General features: G+C 38.2%; 1 protein-coding gene across 1 annotated transcript in view; it reads left to right on the top strand.

Annotated features, from left to right (window-relative positions):
• Window positions 1-20949, top strand: part of DCC (DCC netrin 1 receptor) — an 838683-nt gene that overhangs the window by 714282 nt on the left and 103452 nt on the right. Inside the window, exons 21-22 of the mRNA XM_010854834.1 lie at window positions 7455-7520; window positions 14322-14484. Of these exons, the coding sequence (XP_010853136.1) occupies window positions 7455-7520; window positions 14322-14484 (229 nt within the window). The remainder of the gene's footprint in view (window positions 1-7454; window positions 7521-14321; window positions 14485-20949) is intronic.

The raw sequence follows: 20949 nt of genomic DNA, 5'->3' as shown, positions 1-20949 counted from the left end.
CATCCATACATGACTACTGGAAAAACCATAGCCTTGACTAGACGGACCTTTGTTGGCAAAGTAATGTCTCTGCTTTTTAATATGCTGTCTAGTTTGGTCATAACTTTTCTTCCAAGGAGTAAGCGTCTTTTAATTTCATGGCTGCAGTCACCATCTGCAATAACATGATAGCAAGGTTATGTTCAAAATTCTTCAAGCCAGACTTCAGCAGTACATGAACCAAGAATTTCCAGGTGTACTAGCTGTGTTTCAAAGAGACAGAGGAACCAGAGATCAAATTTCCAACATTTACTGGATCATGGAGAAAGCAAGGAAATTTGAGAAAAACATCTACTTGAATCCATTGACTATGCTAAGGCTTTTGATTGTGTGGATTACAGAAAACTGTGCAAAATTCTTAAAGAGATGGGGATACCAAACCATCTTACTTGTCTCCTGAGAAACCTGTACGTGGGTCAAGAAGCAACAGTTAGAACTGGACATGCAACACAGACTGTTTCAAAATTGTGAAAGGAGAACATCAAGGCTGTATATTGTCACTCTGCTTATTTAACTTATTACATCATTCAAAATGCTTGAATGGATGAATCACAAGCTGGAATCAAGATGCTGCGAGAAATATCAACAGCCTTAGATATACAGATGACAGCACTTTGCTGGTAGAAAGTTAAGAGACTATTGATGAGGGTGAAAGAGGAGAGTGAAAAAGCTGGCTTGAAACTCAGCATTCAAAAAACTAAGATCATGACATCCAGTCCCATGACTTCATGGCAAACAGAAGGAGAAAAAGCAGAAACAGTGACATATTTTATTTTTTTGAGCTCCAAAATCACTGCAGTAGTGACTGCAGTCATGAAGGAAAACTATGACAAACCTAGAAACATATTTAAAAACAGAGACATCACTTTGCTGACAAAGGTCCATATAGTTAAAGCTATGGTTTCTCCAGTAGTCATGTACAGATATGAAAGTTGGACCATGAAGAAGTTTGAGCCCCAAGAATTGATGCTTTCTAACTGTGATGTTGGATAAGACTGTTGAGAATCCCTTGGACTGCAGGGAGATCCAATCAGTCCATTCTAAAGGAAATCAGTCCTGAATACTCGTTGGAAGAACTGATGCTGAAGCTGAAGCTCCAGTATTTTGGCCATCAGATGTGAAGAACTGACTCATTTGAAAAGGCCTTGATGCTGGGAAAGGTTGAAGGCAAGAGAAGGGGGTGACAGAGGATGAGATGGTTAGCATCACCAACTCAATGGAGATGAATTTGAACAAACTCCGGGTGAGTGGAGGACAGAGGAGCCTGGTGTGCTGCAGTTCATGAGGTCACAAAGATTAGAACATGGCTTAGAAACTGAATAACAACAATACAGCCTCAGTACATGCTAGTTGCCCTTGTATATGAAGTAGTAATATTATACTTTCTCTTAATCAGTGAACTTTCTTTCATGTTAACTTGAAAACAATGTGTTGAACCTGAGGAAAGGATGAAAGAGCTCATTCATTTTTCTATTAATATATGTTTGAAATATCCTAGGCATAGGCTATGATTTTGCTTTCTAGTTTTGATACCTTTTTTCAAAGTCAGCAGGGTTAACAACTCTTAGCCACATTTTTAAGCCTCTGGAAAAGCATCTGCTTTAAATATATCTCAATATGATATGTGTACTGAGCAGTAAAATTATATTCACAAGGCATCAATGCATTATCTTTACCCACTGGTATACAAGACAGAAAATCAATGCACTTCCCTTCATTATCACCAGAATTATCTTCAAGGAAACCATTTCTAAGATCAAGAAGATATCTCAATGCTCTGTATCCTTGGGAGGATATATATTGAATATTAGACAACCAGTCTGTCCATTTAATTTAAATTATGGCCCATGTCTTGGGATTGATTGAGTTCCATTCTGAAGGACCTTCTATTAAATTCAGTCAGGAAGAATGGATTAAAAATAGATTAGAACTACCACATTCAGCTTTTTCTGTGTCCTCTGCAGAATAATTTCCATTCACTCCTTTCTTAACTTATAAACATCCACTCAGAAAAACCACTCTAGAACTCAAATTCCAGTTGAATTAATCTTTTCTACAGACTTTATATTTGGGGGCTCCAAAATCACTGCAGATAGTGACTGCAGCCATGAAATTAAAAGATGCTTGCTCCTTGGAAGAAAAGCTATGACCAACATAGACAGCATATTAAAAAGCAGATACATTACTTTGTCAACAAAAGTCTGCCTACTCAGAGCTATGGTTTTTCCAGTAGTCCCGTATGGATGTGAGTGTGGGGAGGGAGGAGGGAGGAGGGTTCAGGATGGGGAACACATGTATACTAATTAAATAATTTTCTATTAAAGAAAAAAAATAAAAAATAAAAATAAAATAAAATATAGCTGATTTTAAAAAAAAGTAAAAAAAAAAATAAATAAATAAAAAATAAAGAAAGCTGAACATCAAAGAATTGATACTTTTGAACTGTGGTGTTGGAGAAGACTCTTGAGAGTCCCCTGGACTGCAAGGAGATCCAACCAGTCCATTCTAAAGGAAATCAGTCCTGAATATTCCTTGGAAGGACTGAGGCTGAAGCTGAAACTCTAATACTTTGGCTACCTGATGTGAAGAACTGACTCATTGGAAAAGACCTTGGTGCTGGGAAGGATTTGGAGAGCGAGGAGAAGGGGATGACAGAGGATGAGATAATTGGATGGCATCACAGACTCTATGGACATGAGTTTGAGTAAATTCAAGGAGCTGGTGATGGACAGGAGGGCCTGGTGTGCTGCAGTCCATGGGGTCGCAAAGAGTCGGACACGACTAAGTGACTGAACTGAACTGAGGTGCTAAACAATTTTGCATAGGGAATATTCTTCATCTGCCCATATGTAATAAAACTTCGTGTTTGATGTAAGCATTATACTGTTTAATTTTATACACACACACACGTCAGTACAAATATAGAAGCAATATTTTAAGTAATAATATAAGAATAAGAACATAAACATTAACATGTGTAATAATAATAACTTGAAATATCTTTGTTATTAACACATTACAAAGTGTTCTCAGTTTAGTCACTTATTGAGTAGTGAGAATATGGTATAAATCTCACTTTGGTAAACACCAAGAAATGCAATAATGAGCACGCATCCCAAAGGAATTCATGTTGCCTCTGCTCGTTTTTCCCTCAATCCAGAGAGTAGCTAGTAGGAAAATCATGGAGACTAACTTTTGCCTAAGGGGTATGTTTCTCTTGCCAAAATAAGATGATCTATCCTCTAAATAAAGCATAGAAAATAACTCTTTCAGGGACTTTAGCATTTATACTATTTAAAGAGTGTAAACCAAGTGGAGGAGCTTTTTTGGTTTAGGCCTTCCTTAGAGGTACATAAATACAATAAAGTTAAGCCTATATAAACTATTTTTAAATAACTTGAAAAAGCCCCAGTCTTCCTCTTCTAAAGTCAAATATGGGATCATTTCCTCTTTTGTTTTTCTTCTTTCTGAAACCAGAGAAAGGTGGTTTGCTTCAGTTATCAAGACTTTCTGGAAGAAACGGTTTGTTGGATGAGATTATCTGGATGAATTCCATGGTTGGTTAGGAGATTCGTTACTCTATCATCTTAATTCTGTACCTCACCCTAATTTCTATTAGGAAATTTGGGTACAGAGTAACACAGAGTTCTTCTTTATATTCTTGAGAATATAATACTATATTTATATGGTACATTTTCATTCCTGTTCCTGTAAAGTCATATTACTAATTCCTTAATGAAAAAAGAAACTACCTATCTCTAGTTTTTTGAACTATATGGAGCTTTATTTGAATAATTTTTAAAAATTTATATACATTGAAATATATTACTTCCACAAATGTCATGTTTAAATATCCATATATTCATTTACTTATTTGTAATTTTTAATTTTGAAAAATGTTAGAGATATAGTACCATAAGCAAAAAAAGGAGTTGACGATTTAAGATTAATGGTGACATGTACGAGGCTAAAAATAATACATTATCTTTTATTTGCATGTAGTTTTTAAAAAAATACTAGGTAAATGAAAAATATTTTCACTGAAACCTAATTGTGATTTTATAGTAAATCAATTTAGTAATAGTTATTTTATAGTAGGAATTAACTTATTCTTAAATCTTTAAAGTCAGAATAAGTTAAAAATGATATGATATTAGCTAATATTAACCATAAATAGTCCTGTATAGGATTTGGATTCAATGAGCCAATGCTATCTGCCTTGGCAGGTTCTATATCTAATAAATCTTTTTATGCTCCCCTCCATGAGCATCTAGGACTATGCCTTGCCTGTAGTAGGCACTTAGTATATTTTGAGTTGAATTATTATCAGTTTTACGCTCCATTAAAAAATTAAGACCTCTGGGATTGAATAGTAGTTTATATCTTTGCCTTTAAGTGACTTTTCATCTTCCAGAGTCTAATTAGGTAGCTCTTTCCCTTAATCAGTGCTTATGAAATTCACCAAGTTTACTAAACGCATCTAATGTTTCAACTACAGCAAAAAGCCCTTTGCACATGAGAAACAGTAATAGTCCAGTGTTTCATCTGACAACTTGTGATTCCTGCCTTCAGATGGCAGGAGAATCTTCTGTTTTTAACGTGTTATTTGTGGTGAATAATCTGCCTGCCAGTGCAGCAGATGTAGACTCCATCCCTGGATTGGGAAGATCCCTAGGATGAGGAAATGGCAACCCACTCCAGTATTCTTGCCTGGAGAGTTCTGTGGACAGAGGAGCCTGACAGACTACAGCCCGTGGTATTACAGAGTCTGAGGTGACTGAGTGACAGAACATGCACACGCATTTATCCAATTTGCCCATAAAAAGGCTTCTTGAGATTTAAAAGACACACTTTAGAGAACAAAAACACAGAAGCACACAAAATGATATTTGATTCCCATAGCTTTAAATAAAGAGATCCCAGACTCATCGACATCCCGGAAATGAGTTTTGTGTCTCTTTACTGAAGAGGTGCCAGAAGTCTTAAATTACCATGAATCTAATCTTGCTTGTTGATGATATCAAGTTTCTTTAAAGCATTTCCTGTTGGATTTGTTAAGAATTACTTAATTTTATTTCATGATATCCATCTAGTTATAACCAACAAAATATTAACTGATGTCAGTATCCTAGATTATGTGAGTAGAATGCTCAAGTTTTCAGGTGATCTGTTACTTCAAAAGTATTTTGAGGTCCTTTATCTTACACAGAGCTCTAACCGTATGACATCTGATATTCTTCAGCATATTGAAATTCACTGTGTAATCAATAGCCTCACTGAGTCTAAAGGGTGCTATACCCATAGAGATTTATGTTTAAGTAATATATGGATGTGCTCAAGGGCTTGTTTCTGCATCTTCCCACAAACTAGCTGGGAGAGTAAGAAACTTCATTAAACAGACATTTGTCAGGATGCTAGAGGATAGGAAAAATCCTCCACAGGCTATGTACCTAATTTCCAGCCAATACAGAATGACTCCCAACAGGAATCATTTATTGCGTTAGTGGCTTAAGTGATGGCACTGTTAGCATCTCTTTTGGCTGAGTGCTTTGCAATCTAGTTGCTTTCAGATGTATGAAAAAGCATCTTAATATTCATAGAGAACTTCTGTCTCACTTCATTTCTTCCAACCTTGATCTGGCTGTGTCCTGTGGGCAAAGCTTATTGAAACCCCAGATGTGTCAGAGTTATAGAAACAAGGTACTTGGGGAAAGGGTTAGGCTTATCGATGTTTCAGTCATTGCCCCCCAAAATGTTTTCACAATTGCTTCTTATTTCATTCTTTTTTAAGTCACTCAGTCATGATCAACTCTTTGTGACCCCATGGACTGTAGCCCATCAGGCTCCTCTGTCCATGGGATTTCCCAGGCAAGTATATTGGGGTGGGTAGCCATCCCCTTCTCCAGGGGATCTTCCTTACCCAGGAATTGAACCTGTGTCTTCTACATTGTAGGTGGGTTCTTCACCATCCAAGCTACCAGGGAAGCCCAGTCACCACCATTCCTCCCTGCCTTACACACAGGAACCTCCATCCTAATTCCCACTTGTTTATATACCCAGAGTCATTGACCAGCAGATTTTAAACATACAGATTTATCCTGGAAACAGAATATAATGTGATTGGATTAATTTATCAATGCTTGTTGGAAACTTAACACCCTCATTTCAGCTCTGACTTGACACTGAAAGAATTTTTTTTTTTAAATTATGAATGCATGGTCTGGTAACAAGACTTGTTTCTTCACAGTTCTTTTGCAAATAAAATAAGCTCTTGGAAAAGCTGTAGTTAAAAGCGCTAACTACAGAAAGTTTGGTATGCACAGGAATGTCACAGGAGAAGAACTTGGAAGTCTTCAAAAAAAAAGACAAAAACCTGTACATCTGACAAAAACAGCAAGTGTTGTCCTAGCTGGCTTCCCTAGCTGGCTTCCTCAACATCACCCGCTGATGGTAACCAGTTTCAGAAATCACACTCCAAAGTGAATAAAGAATTATCTGCACTCTTGTGTTTATGTAGAGATTCAACTCCCAAATGTTTTTTTTTTTTCTAATAGATATTCTGGAACTCAAAATCTAATCAAATTATTACAGTTCTACACACATACCAATAGAAAAGGAGATTACCTGTGGTGAAAAACTATTAATTAAATGTGGATGATAGTGTAATTCCTTCTGGTTAAACTGGCTCAGTTCTCTTGTAGACTACTTTTATAATTGTTGAACACCTGTTAGAAGGCAGTGTTTCCAATAATGTGATGCTCAAGAAACCTTGTTTCTTAGTGTGTTTGTAAGAAATAGTCAGACCATGTGGATTGTGACACCCCCCTATTCTTTATTCCATGTAAAATAGTGCATTCTCAGGCACCTACTTGTCATATAACACAAAGACAACTCAAGGCCCACTTACAAGGCAAAACGTGCTGTCCCCTTGTAAAGGAGTAATGCTAATTTGCCACAAAATCATGTCCAGTGGGCAACAGTGTAGACTAGACCCCTTGAAGCAAGGAGTGGGTGGGCTCTGTCTCTCTAGCAGCCAACACTCCCCTTCCTTCTGCTGGGAGATGTTCAGGACCCCAACACTTGGACTAGCAACTGATGTTGTACCTGCTGGTGGCCTGTTAACAAGGATACTGGAGGGAAAACAAAGAGGAAGTGACGGGTCAGCTTTTCAGTGAGGAACTGAATTTAGCTTGTTTAGAAGAGTATTTTCATGACAGATTTTTCTCACACATAGAAAATAGCATTTTCTTGCAAAGTATAACGGTATCACTTTTTTCAGGCTGTCTCTGAGGTAGATGAAGTAATCTTATTCCACTGTTTGTACACTTTTAAATACTGTTGTTGTCTGTTTTGTTTCACTTGTGTTTCCGTGTTATAGGTCCACTAACATTCTGATACATTTTCCCAATGAACAGGTCGCCATGGAGATGGAAGTTATTGGCCAGTTGATACGAATTTGATTGATAGAAGCACTCTGAATGGTATGTATATAAATTAGGTTCTATTGGATTAGTCATATTAATTAAAATGGTTAATTCTAGCATGTCTGAGGCAAATTTTCTGTTGACTGCAAGTGCCAATATCCTCAAACTTAGGGTTTTAGTGGGGATAATAGAAGCATGAAATTATTAATAAACCTGGAGTTTATATCACCAGGAGACAATGGCAATGAGAGCTGACAAGTACACAAAAGAGTCAATTAGAAAAGCCTAGACATAGAGAATGTTATAAATGATGCAGGGCTGTTAACTGTCTCCATTTGAAAGTACCCTATGTATTTGAAATATTTCCAGAAATGAAATTTTATTAGAGAGAGGTGATGTCAAAAGTACAGCAAGCTGAAACCCATTCAGTTTCATAAACTGAAGTTACTAGGACTTTTGGAAGAGTCAGAGTGCCAGGAAATTAAGAGGCAATCTGTACAGACAATTGAGAAGGAACAATTATTTCCTCACAGTTTCCATCACTGCTGAACAAGGTTATGTATGTTACAGATGAAGCAAATGTAAGCCATGAACACAGAACAATATATTTCTTAAATGGTGTGTCCTAAAGAACACTAATCTTGAACAGAAATGCCCAATGGAACAGCTAAAAATACTGGAGGCACAGTAAAATTTGAATTATTTCTAATTGCCTAAGAGCTGAGGCAAAGAAAAATATTGCAAGGGATTACCATCTCAATGTATGCAGGCATCTCAATGTACATATCCATAGGCAACTAGAAATAATTCAAACTTAACTGAACCTCCTGTATTTTTAATTATTAAATCTGGCAAACCTAATTTTGGATCAGTACCAAGTTTAAAAGTTTGGTACTGACTATTTGAATTTGCCCTTCAAAAGAGAATGAATTCCCTAATCAAAAAGAAACCCTAGCCCAAATTTGACATGAACAGATAAGTCAACAGATAAGAACTTTTCTTTTCATAGAAGCCAGACTTCAGATGAAGAGAATGACAGTAACTGAGAGAAATGCATGTCATTGTATTTTTGTTTTTACTATTTAAGATTCCTAGTGAGAAATATAATTGTATTTAAATTTGATCTGATATACATTGTCTCACAGGAGAGAGTCATGAAGATAAAACAGATAAATGACATCCAATGATGTTGAGCCATTTTAGATAGCTTATTGGCATTATCCCTTCTCAGATTTCTGCATCACGTAATGATGTTTTAGGCATTTCCTATTAAATGAATGGGATGAACAAAGCACCTGAAACATTTCTAGAGACGCCACTGAAATAACTATTACAGGCTACATGATTAATTAAGGTGATTTGATAACCTCAGAGACATAGATGGTAGAGGGCATGCTTAATCTATTTCCTATTCTTTTTTTTGCTATCCAGGAAATGATGGTAAATATTAATATGTAATTTGCCTTTAGCTTGTGCTCTTATATGCAAGTCAGCAAAGGCATTTGAAAACTCTACCTTCCTAATTAAAATGCTACCAACATCTTATACCATAAGAAGAGGGTATATTTTCAAATTATATACACAAATGACACCTTGACTGATAAAACTCTAACACCGCCCCCCCAAACTTTGCAAAGTAGGCTGCATCAACAAGAACACTTTAGAATCTTGAGTTTTTGAACCTCACGTACAATAAAAATTTCATACATCTCCTTATGCAGTGACAGAATTATAGAGGTTTCCTATCTCTCCTTTTACTTGCTGGATTCATCCTTCAAAGGATTGTAATAGAATAATGGTTTACTGTCAGAACACTCAAGCCAGTTGCAAATAAATTTAGAGCTTGCTAATCATTTACTTTCCCTTATGTGTCACTCTTTTAAAAACAACACTCTTGGAATTCAAATAAAGAAAAACAAAGCTATAGTTCATGTTTATTCTTGAAGTTGGAAGCCCTTAATTAAATTGAGGAAACTGAAGAGGCTTCCTAAATTATTTTCTGATGACAGGTAGAATCAAAGCTAATATGCGGTGATATGATAGTATTTTACTTTTATGATGTGTTCAATTTTATGGTTCACCTTCTTACAGCAGGAGAATCTTCAACTTCTGAAAATGTGATTTTGTAGTTTATATTTGTCTGAAGGATAACAACAGTGAAAATTACTTCAATTCAATTGTTTTCTTGTGGGGGAAGATAAATCACCAATTATGTTGGTAGCTTTTTCCATAGTTTTCAAAATTAATAATATTGGTAAAGAAATCTACAAACCCTATAAGAATGTTGTTATATTGACTTCAACCTTTGAAAACTTAATTAATTTGACAGATGTGATACTTTGGTGAAGCATTATTTTGAAACTAATGTTATTGATTAATTTTTTAGTACTTAGAATCATATTTGGTATTCTGTAAAATATGACATAAATGCTGTGGTTAGGAGAAAAAGCATTTGCCCTCCAGTTTTGAAAACCTTTGTTTATTTAACTCAATAGCATTTTAACTAATCTAAATAGAGTATATAGAGAAGCTCTTGCCATATTTGCATGAGATGGTCATTCTGAGGTTGTTAAAGTGTTATAGGGCACCCAACAGACACCTTAATGCCAAAAGAAAGGTCCAGAAATAAAATTTTACACTCAATTCCCTGATGTAAAGATAATTGGAGCATCTCAGGGGTCTCAAGTTCTAGTCTACAAGAGGCTCTGCCGACCTACTATCTTAGCTCAGTTCAGTTCAGTCACTCAGTTGTATCTGACTCTTTGCGACCTCATGAATCGCAGCACACCAGGCCTCCCTGTCCATCACCAACTCCCAGAGTTTACCCAAACTCATGTGCATCGAGTTGGTGATGCCATCCAGCCATCTCATCCTCTGTCATCCCCTTCACCCTGATCCCTCCCAGGATCAGGGTCTTTTCCAATGAGTCAACTGTTCACATGAGGTGGCCAAAGTATTGGAGTTTGATGTTAAGGACCTCAGACTAATCCCAAACTCCAGGTACCAGAAGTGACTCTGTCATGGTTTAGAAATGTGTGAATCAAGTTACTTAAATTTTCGGATCTCAGTTTTCATGAGAACATAGGCAGTGTTCAGCTTGATCAGGATTTCTCAACCACAGAACTATCGCCATTTGGGACTGAATAACCTGTTTGCCGTCGGGCTCCTCCTGTGCTCCGTAGGATGTTTAGCAGCATCCCTGGCCGTTATCCTCCAGGTGCCAGTAGTGTTTCCCCTCCACTCTGCTGGAACAACCCACATTGTCTCTAGACACTGCCAAATTTCCTCTTGCGGGGTAAAATCTCCCCAGTTTAAAAACCACTCATCTTGATTAGCAACCTCCAGAAGTAGTTACAAGGTACATGGGTCCCTTGAGAAGCTCTGCGAAAAAAGTTTTCCATTGTCAATAAGCATTGGGAAACTCATTTGATATTGACTTCTCTTTGGTCAGGTCCCCGCCTTCTACCTGAACACTTAGAGCACTAGTCTTGAGAGAGCATCTCTGCTCACTGTATACCCTTGATTCAGTGATCTCCACTCCCAGGCTTCAGATTCCATCAATAGGCCAGCTCCCACAGTTACATCTCTAACACAGACCTTCCAGCTGCCTCTTTATGATTCATCGTGAGACCTCAGTTCGAGACTGAACCTCTCTTCTTGCCCTACTGAGTCTGCCTGCACTTTTGCCGTCTCCCGCACCCTAGACATCAGGACTGTTGCTGAGGCCTGAACCTTCCTTTCTGTCCTCCTCCATGTGCAATCCACCTTGTTCATTTCCTTACCAGCTCTATGGTTTACCTGTCCTCTCTGCTTGACTGAAATTGCCACCATCTCAGTTTAAGGGATCATCTCCTCTTAACCTGGCGAATACAGTATCCTCTTAGCTGGTCTCTGTTTCCCTACCACCAAGCCCTCTCCATGCAGGCGGAAGAGATATCTTCTTAGAACAAGCAAAGCCTGTCACTTTGCTGAAAACTCTTATTTGTAGCTTTACCAAGGATGATTGAATTGGATCTACAAGGCTCATGCTATCAAGGTCTTGTTTATCTTTCCCGCCTCATTGTGTGGCATTTCCTGTTTGTTCCCAATATTCCAGACACACACACTGTCTGCCGTTAGTTCCCTCGTAAGGGAACAAGAACTAACTCCTAGCAATACTTTAAAATTCAGCTTAAATGTCACTTCTATAATGAGGTTTTTAATGACCTCCATCTTCTGTCAGTGACCTCGTATTATATCTTCATGTTACATCTTTTTACATGAATTCTTCTTTAAAGCACCAACTGTAGAGGTTATATATATATATATATAAATATAAATATAAAACAGTGAATTGAAAGCAACGATTATGCCTCTATTTTTTGGGAGGTGGGGATGAGCAATCAGTATTCTAATTTGGGAATTATTCTCAGACTGCATAATATATAAGACTATGGCATAAAAATTATTATGAAATCATATGTATATATGTGGTCCCATAAATAGATTTTAGTGGTTTCATAATCTGGCTGCTGTTCCTTCTCTCCTCTTCCAGAAACATATCTCAGAAATGGAGCTTTTGCATCTCTCTGCTATTAGCTATGCCTTGACCCCAAGTGAGAAGAAATCTGACATTCTGTTCACATCACTATGATGCACATGGGGTACATGTTTCAGGAATGGAAGACAGAACATTTAACACATAGGAATTTTTTTTTTTTCCTTCTCTGGTCCAAGCAATTCCTATTTACATGATCTTAAAAAATATTCACCCAGTGTTACTGCCATGTATGACTCAAACTAAGTTTGTCAGAAATGGTGAACTGTTAAGTTTAAATTAAAGTAATAAAATCCACGAGCTCCCCAAATGCCTCCATTGTAAGTTGTCATATAAAAGGTTAATTTATACCAATCAGTTAATTTATTAAGAACAGAAAGGGCATATTGAGGTACAACTGAACATGATTTTTTCAATTGTAAGTAAAACTAACAGAAAGTTCTGACCTTTCATTACTCACCTCACTCCTTTGTCATAAAGGAAAAAGTTGCTTCAAGGAAACCTTATTTCTTTCATTTATAATCAGAATTTTTTAACAGAAAGTACTGTGTAAAGACTTGATGAATTACCTGCCCCTGAGATTTAAGTTATATTGGTAGCATTTATTTTTTTCCAATAATATTGAGTCAATAATAATTTATTTAAAATTAGGTGACTATCTTTTCAAGAAAAACCCCCAGTGATTCCTAGATAAGTTATCAAAAGATAGTGTTTCACTTTTGAGACAAGTGCTGGGTTATTATATTCACTTGTGAAAGCAAGTTACTATATATTTCACATTGAATATTATCTACAAGCTTTCTAGAAAATTTGGAGTTTAAAAGTCCACACCAAAAGTATACCGAATGGTACGGTAGATTATTAAGTTAGGCAAAATTTTATTTAATATTTCAGCAGTATAGTGATATTATAAGCAATTACTTTGTATAGGGCACTGAGATAATTGTTTTGCATGTATTTTTTTTCTAATTGTGACAGTAACTACATACAGTAAATATTATTTCTATTTTACAGATATAGGCATAAAAAAGCCATTTAAAGGCTCATTAGTCATGCTTGTTTATATAAACAAATTATCATTCTGCTATTTTCACTTAAATATTGTGTGCCATGAGGTACAGTTGCAAAACAGGAAAAAAAATTATATTAGAGCTTTATGGCACTCTTTCTAACCCTGTGGCTGCATTTAAGTAGGTTTCATGCACCCTTGACAGGTTGAAAATTAAATGTGCTTTATAGATAACTGCTTTAAAGGAATGGAAAGTGTGAGTGATGGGTGTCAAACAGTTTGTCTTTCACAGCATCAAATAAATAATGTTTTCTCAGCCTGTTCTTATTCGTGTCATGGTGGAATTCTTATCACCCAAAGCAGCATGCTTCCCATCCTCCCCACTTTCTATTCCGTATGAAAGCTTAATTATATTTTTTCATTGAGATATAATTCACATACCATAAATTCACCCTTTGAAAGTATACAACTCAGTGGTTTTTAGCATTTTCACAAGGTTCTACCACCATCATCACTATCTATTTCTAGAACATCTTCATTACTCCAAAGCAAAGCCCTGTACCATTAAGCAGTCTTTCTCCAATCACTTTTCCTCACGTCCACTGGCAAACACTCAGCTGCTTTCTGTCCCTATACACTTGCCTATTCTGGATATTTCACGTAAATTGTTGTTTAGTTGCTGAGTTGCATCCGACTCTTTTGCAACCCCACGGACTATAGCCCACCAGGCTCCTCTGTCCAGGGGATTTTCCAGACAAGAATACTAGAGTGGGTTGCCATTTCCTTCTCCAGAAGATCTTCCCAACCCAGGGAATGAACCTGAGTCTCTTGCATTGGCAGGTAGACTTTACTACTGAGTCGCCAGGGAAACCCACAACTTCACATAAGTACAATCACACAGCATGTGGCCTTTTGTGTCTGGCTGCTTTCACTTAGCATGACAACTTCTAGGTACATGAATTTTGTATCATGTATTAATATTTCCTTTTTTTTATGACTGGATAGTATTCTATTGTATGAATATATCACATTTCTCCATCCATTCATCAGTTGATGGCTCTGGGGCTTCCCACTTGTGGTAATTTTGATTAAGGTAGCTATGAATATTCCTCTGTAAGTTTCTGTGTGGACTTGGTTTCATTTATCGTGGGTAGATAATTTAAATCTTTCTTGTCATTTTTTCATTGCTTTTTTCCCCCCTAGCTTCAGGAATGCCCAGAACAATAGGAACTCTGAATCCTTAGCCAAGCGTGATATGCCATAGGCTGCCACATGTCCTTAAACTGATCTCCATTTGCCTGTCTTTCTCCAGAACCACCCATTGGCAAGATGCACCCCCCACACGGCAGCGTCACTCCTCAGAAGAACAGCAACCTGCTTGTGATCATCGTGGTCACTGTGGGCATCATCACAGTGCTGGTGGTGGTGGTGGTGGCCGTGATTTGCACCCGGCGTTCTTCAGCCCAGCAGAGAAAGTAGGTAACAGCTAACTGCCAGAGGAAAGTCACTGTTTGACCTGAATGCCATTTTTTTTTTAATGTTTAATTTTTTGGCTGCCACTGGTCTTAGTTGCTACATGCAGGATCTTTACTTGCAGCATGTGGGATCTTAGTTCCCTGACCAGGGATCGAACATGTATCCCCTGCAATGGAAGCATGGAGTCCTAACCACTGGACTGCTAGGGAAGTCCTGAATGCCATCTTTTTGAGTTAGATTTTTTGATGTCTCTCTTTCTGTGCACGTTCATGACTCACCATGCATTCTTTATCTCCTCTCCTCACCTGGGCAAAAATCTTGCCTTTTGTCCATTCCAGGCTCATAAAAAAATGGGTGAGGAAAAGACTTGCAGACATAATAGCAGAATCCACCTGGACAAACACTTTGCACTTCTCTTTGATTTTACCTCTTTTTTTAAATTTTGACTGCAATGGGTCTTCGTTGAGCGAGCTTCTCTCTGGTGGTAGTGTGCAGAAGCTCAGCAGTTGTGGCACATGGGCTCTCTACTTGTGGCACACGGGCTTCTCTAGTTGTGGAATGCCAGCTTAATTGCCCTGTGTGGCATGTGGGATCTTAGTTGGCCGACCAGGGCCCAAACCCGTGTCCCCTGCATTGGAAGGTGGGTTCCTGACTGCTGGGCTAGCAGGGAACGCCCTGATTTTAATCCTTGAGACCAGATTCTTATGTTCAAGTGAGAGTAGGTGTTCCTTAAGTAACGCTTAGAGAATGACCTTCACCATGTCCCTACTTATGACTCTCTCTACAATTATGGATGAAAGGTTGGAGATGTGTGTTCCTCTAAAAGTATTGATTTATCCCTTTTGACATGGAGGTTCATAGGCATTTAGTCAGTGCCTGTCACGTGAATGACTGAGTGTAGAATAGTTACAAAGTCAGTATAGTTACAATGCTATGGTGTGTGTAGTTTGGAGGCAGCAGTTAGGATGGAAGCGAGATTCCAGAAATTCAGAATGATTCAGATTGCCTGGCTCTGGTTGACTTTCAGAAATTAAAAATTTTGAGGGTCTTAAAAAATATTTTCATATTATGCACCTCTAGGTAATAATAATATATATGAGAATGATACATCAAAGTACAAAGTTTGAAATGGAAAGGAGGTTTGATTCAGCTTATCGCCTCCCAGCAATACCCTCTAACCAGCATATTAACCTTGTACCAGCCAGTTGTGAGAATCAGCAGTAATCTTCTGGTTATTTTATGCCTCTTTGTCTGTCTGCTGCTGCTGCTGCTAAGTCGATTCAGTCATGTCCGACTCTGTGCGACCCCATAGACGCCAGCCCACCAGGCTCCCCCGTCCCTGGGATTCTCCAGGCAAGAACACTGGACTGGGCTGCCATTTCCTTCTCCAATGCATGAAAGTGAAAAGTGAAAGTGAAGTCACTCAGTCGTGTCCAACTCTTTGTGACCTCATGGACTACAGCCTACCAGGCTCCTCTGCCCGTGGGATTTTCCAGGCAAGAGTACTGGAGTGGGGTGCCATTGCCTTCTCCCTTGCCTGTCTAGTACTTTTCAAATTCAGCCTAATATGGTTTTTCTCACCTGTGCTATTCTCACTGGATTGGCTATAATAGGCTCTTCCCTTCATTTTTGTTTGTTTTTGGCCTGAGGCATGGTGCTCTGCATGCCTGAGGCATGGGCTCACAGGTGGCTGGTGTGACAACTATATACAACATATATTGCTAGAGAAAGATTCTCTAGCAAATAATTTTCTGTCTTCCCTGGCAAATACCTCCGCTTTTCTCTCCTTTTAAAAAATCCTATGATCCTGTTTATTGATTTCTACTGTATTTTCTAGCATTTTTAAGTAAAGTATTTAGTAACAATACACAGGAAGATTTCCATACTGTAGAAAGTAAAATAAAGATATAGAAGCAGTCATTGCATTTCATTTATTTAGATGGCAGGTCAAATTTTATATCCGGCTGCGTTCATTTGACTAGACTGTCTTGATGCTGATGATAGCTGGTGTGCTGATCCATTGTTCCCCAATAGGAAACCAGACAGAGTGAGATTTACAGAGTAGGTCTCCTGTGTAAGCTTTCAGGGAAGTCTTAAGGCTTCCCAGGTGGTTCAGATGGTAAAGAATCTGCCTGCGATGTGGGAGACCCAGATTCAGTCCCTGGGTTGGGATGATCCCCTGGAGAAGGGAAGGGCCACCCACTTCAGTGTTCTTGCCTGGAGAATTCCATGCACAGATGAGCCTGGTGGGCTACAGCCCATGGAGTCACAGAGAGTCAGACAAGATTGAGCAACTAACACACACAATCACACACTGAGCTTCTACAGTGCTGGGCACGTAGTAAGCCTCTGGGGGGAAATCACGGTGACTGAGTAAGTCATTGAACAAATCTTGGTCCAGCAATCCCAGGAAAGGGCTTTTGTAAACAAAGCACAGTGGAAAATCAAAGCCTCAGGTGTCTGAGGCAGGGCTCAGAAAGATTCACTGAAATGGACGCAAGGAGGGTGGTGGTTTCAGGCCTTACTTCATGCCAGTTTTAAAAACACGGAGGCATTCACTAAAACTAATTGAATGAACTGAATCCTCTGTAGCGTGGTATTTTGTCTTCATCATGGTCATCGCTGTGAGAAGAATATCTGAGAGTCTTATTGATTAGATGAACTGGATTCCTGAACCTAGTCTTCTCCATATTACAAATATGGGATTTGATGCTATTTTGAGAAACTCTCAAATTGTCCGCACCCTAAGCACTTTGTTAGGAGCTTAAAGTTTTTTTTTAGGAAGAGAAGAGGCTGAACCCTGGAGTGGCTTGTTTATATTTTAATTTACTTTTTTGAATTAATTAATTAATTTGGCCGTATCAGGTCTTAGTTGCACGTCGGGGAATCTTTGTTGCGTCCTGCACGGGCTCAGGAGTTGCAGTACACGGGCTCCAGAGGACAGGGGCTCAGTAGTTGGTGCACACATGATTAGTTGTTCCAGATCATGTGGGATTGTTTTTTAAAAACTTAATTAACTTGTTTATCTATGGCTGCACTAGGGGCTTCGCTGGTGCCTGGGCTTACTCTAGCTGCGGACAGCGGGCTACAGTCTGGTTGCAGAGCGCAGGCTCTTCGATGTGGCTTCTCTTATTGCAGAGCATGGGGTCTAGGCACACAGGCTTCGGTAGTTGTAGCATGAGAGCTCAGTACTTGTGGCTCGAAGGCCCTAGAACACACAGGCTTCAGTAAGTTCAGCATGCGGGCTCAGTAGCAGTGGAGCACAGCCTTAGTTGCTCTGTGACATGTGGAATCTTCCTGGACCAGGGATCAAACCCATATCTCCTGCATTGGCAGGCAGATTCTTATCCACTGTACCACCAGGGAGGCTGAGCATGTGGAATCTTAGTTTCCCAACCAGGGATCAAACCCCTGTCTTCTGCATTGCAAGGTAAATTCTTAGCCACTGGACCACCAGGGAAGTCCCTGACTTGTTTTTAAAATTAGGAAATGAATGAAAGAATAAATCACTCCATGAATGATTGAAAGTCTAAGGAAAGTTAATCTATGGTTCCTATGTTACTGTGCCTTAGGTTTTTCCTCACCCCATCTCCAAAGTCTCTTAATATTTACTTGGCATCTTGGTCTCTTTGTTTGTATGTGTTAACAAAGAAAAAAACACTTCTCCTTTAAGATATTTTTGAGTTTTAATTGAGCTTTTCTTGATTTTGTTGAGACCCTCTCCCCATAGCACCACCATTGAACTTTGTAGAACAAATTATATAATGCGGATGAAAGCAAAATCAATTCTAATTTGAAACAGAAATAATGTCCATTACAGGCCTCTCAGAAATGGGAGTTTAAAGTGATTAATAAGGTGAAGTAGGAAACATCCATGGGCTTCTTCAATATTTCTTTATCTAGAACTGCTGGAGAATGTAAATTGTCTTTGTGTTTTATTGGAGGACTTGAATTATATCCAAATGGATTTGGAGCATATTTTTGTGTACTATCAGTAATACTTCATTCACGTTAGTGTCTACACATTTTGTTCTGTGATTTATATAATGATGAGGTAATGAGCTATCTTGTCTGACTCATATTCTAGTTGGTAAGGTTTTATGTTATAAAATAGCTAACAGAAGTTAGAACCCAAGTTTGAGTTCTGATTATACCACCTCTGTAATTAAGTTAATGGTATTTAATTAAACCTAAATGAAGACCTAATCTCTGTCCGTTTCCTCAAATAAAGTGAAAGTGAAAGTTACTCAGTCGTGTCCGACTCTTTGTGACCCCATGGACTATACAGTCCATGGAATTCTCCAGGCCATAATACTGCAGTGGGTACCTCTCCCTTCTAGGGAAGCCCTTCCTCAAAGAAGTGGGAATAAATACTTTCTATCAATTCTCTGGCAAATCCCATGAACGGAGGGGCCTAATAGGCTGCAGTCCATGGGGTCGCTGGGAGTCGGACACAACTGAACGACTTCACTTTCACTTTTCACTTTCATGAAGAGAAGGAGATGGCACTGGAGAAGGAAATAGCAACCCACTCCAGTGTTCTTACTTGGAGAATCCCAGGGACGGGGGAACCTGGTGGGCTGCTGTCTCTGGGGTCACACAGAGTCGGACACGACTGAAGCGACTTGGCAGTAGCAGCAGCATCAACTCTCTACCACCAAAATTCCGCATGGACTACTACTAAATTATAGAATCTCATGGTAGCATTTAGATTCAAATTCACATGAAATAAAAATAACTTTACATTTCTTTTTTGGTTACTAACTTAAAATTACACTACTTTGAAGAGACTTTCCTTGTACATCTTGAATTAGTGAGATTATAGTAGAATATCATAGTATGGAAATGTTATGTGTGTGTGTGTTTCCCTCAGTTTTTTTTTTTTTTTTAATTATTTATTTTAATTGGAGGATACTATAATATTGTAATGGTTTTTGCCCTGTATCAACCTAGATGTCCATCAGCAGATAAATGGATAAGTAAGCTGTGGTGCATAATATACAATGGAATACTACTCAGCTATAAAAAGGAACATGTTCGAGTCAGTTCTAATGAAGTGGAAAATTTGTGTTTTCAGGCTTAAATTGATGGGGGATTTAAGAGCTTTTTAATGAAGTAATACTATTTCCCTGGCTAAAATGTAGAACATTTATTATAAGTTAGAATGTATCTGTAGATACTAAAGGCAAAATATTTGACAGAGCGACTATCCTGGAAATTCTGGACACATGACTACCACATGGACACATGGGTAGAGTTGTCTGAATACATTAAATTTAAATGTGTACTACAGTCTGGAGTAAAATGGGTGCCCAACCGATTTGGTTCTTACCCATTCACATCCCCAGCAGACCAATTAAAAATGAAGAAAGAAACTCTTCTTAGAGTTACAGATTATCTGCAAAGTTAGGAACAGATAGCAAATAAGGAGTCAGTAAAGAAACCTTGAAATATTTCCAAGTCAATAATGACAAATTTTTATTATTAACATCAAGTGATTACTATGCATAGTGTGTGATCTACAAAGTAACAAATCTGCTTACTGTTAACTCGAGACAAAAATGTTTCTGCAATTTCCCAGGGACTTCCTGGTGTTTTAACTGTATCTGTTACCATTTAGTCCTCTCTACTTTTCAGTTTTCTTATGTGCCATGCCCCAGCACATGCTCCTTGCTCCAGTGATGCAAAAGCCATGTCATTTTTTCATTCATTTTTTATTTTTATTTATTTTTTTATACATCATGAAATGATGATTACATGGGTTTAGTGAATATCCATCATCTCATATAGATATAAACTTAAATAAATAGAAATAAAATGTCCCTTTTATGAGAATTTTTATTTTTAATATAAATTTATTTATTTTAATCAGAGGCTAATTACTTTACAATATTGTATGGGTTTTGCTATACATCAACATGAATCTACCATGGGTGTACACATGTTCCCCATCCTGAACCTCCTCCCACCTCCCTCCCTGTACCATCCCTCTGGGTCATCCCAGTGCACCGGCCCCAAGCATCCTGCATCATGCATTGAACCTGGACGGGTGATTTGTTTCATATATATTATACATGTTTCAATGCCATTCTCCCAAATCATCCCACCCTCTCCCTCTCCCACAGTGTCCAAAAGACTGTTCTATACATCTGTGTCTCTTTTGCTGTCTCACATACAGGATTATCATTACCATCTTTCTAAATTCCATTTATATGCGTTAGTATACTGTATTGGTGTTTTTCTTTCTGGCTTACGTCACTCTGTATAATAGGCTCCAGTTTCATTCACCTCATTAGAACTGATTCAAATGTATTCTTTTTAATGGCTGAGTAATACTCCACTGTGTATATGTACCACTGCTTTCTTATCCATTCATCTGCTGATGGACATCTAGGTTGCTTCCATGTCCGGGCTATTATAAACAGTGCTGCGATGAACATTGGGGTACACGTGTCTCTTTCAAT

The sequence above is a fragment of the Bison bison genome, unplaced genomic scaffold (genome assembly GCF_000754665.1).
Source record: "Bison bison bison isolate TAMUID 2011002044 unplaced genomic scaffold, Bison_UMD1.0 scf7180017864349, whole genome shotgun sequence".
In the NCBI taxonomy this organism is placed as follows: Eukaryota; Metazoa; Chordata; class Mammalia; order Artiodactyla; family Bovidae; genus Bison; species Bison bison.
The sequence above is the reverse complement of the archived record's forward strand: the minus strand, read 5'-3'. Positions and strand labels throughout refer to the sequence as shown.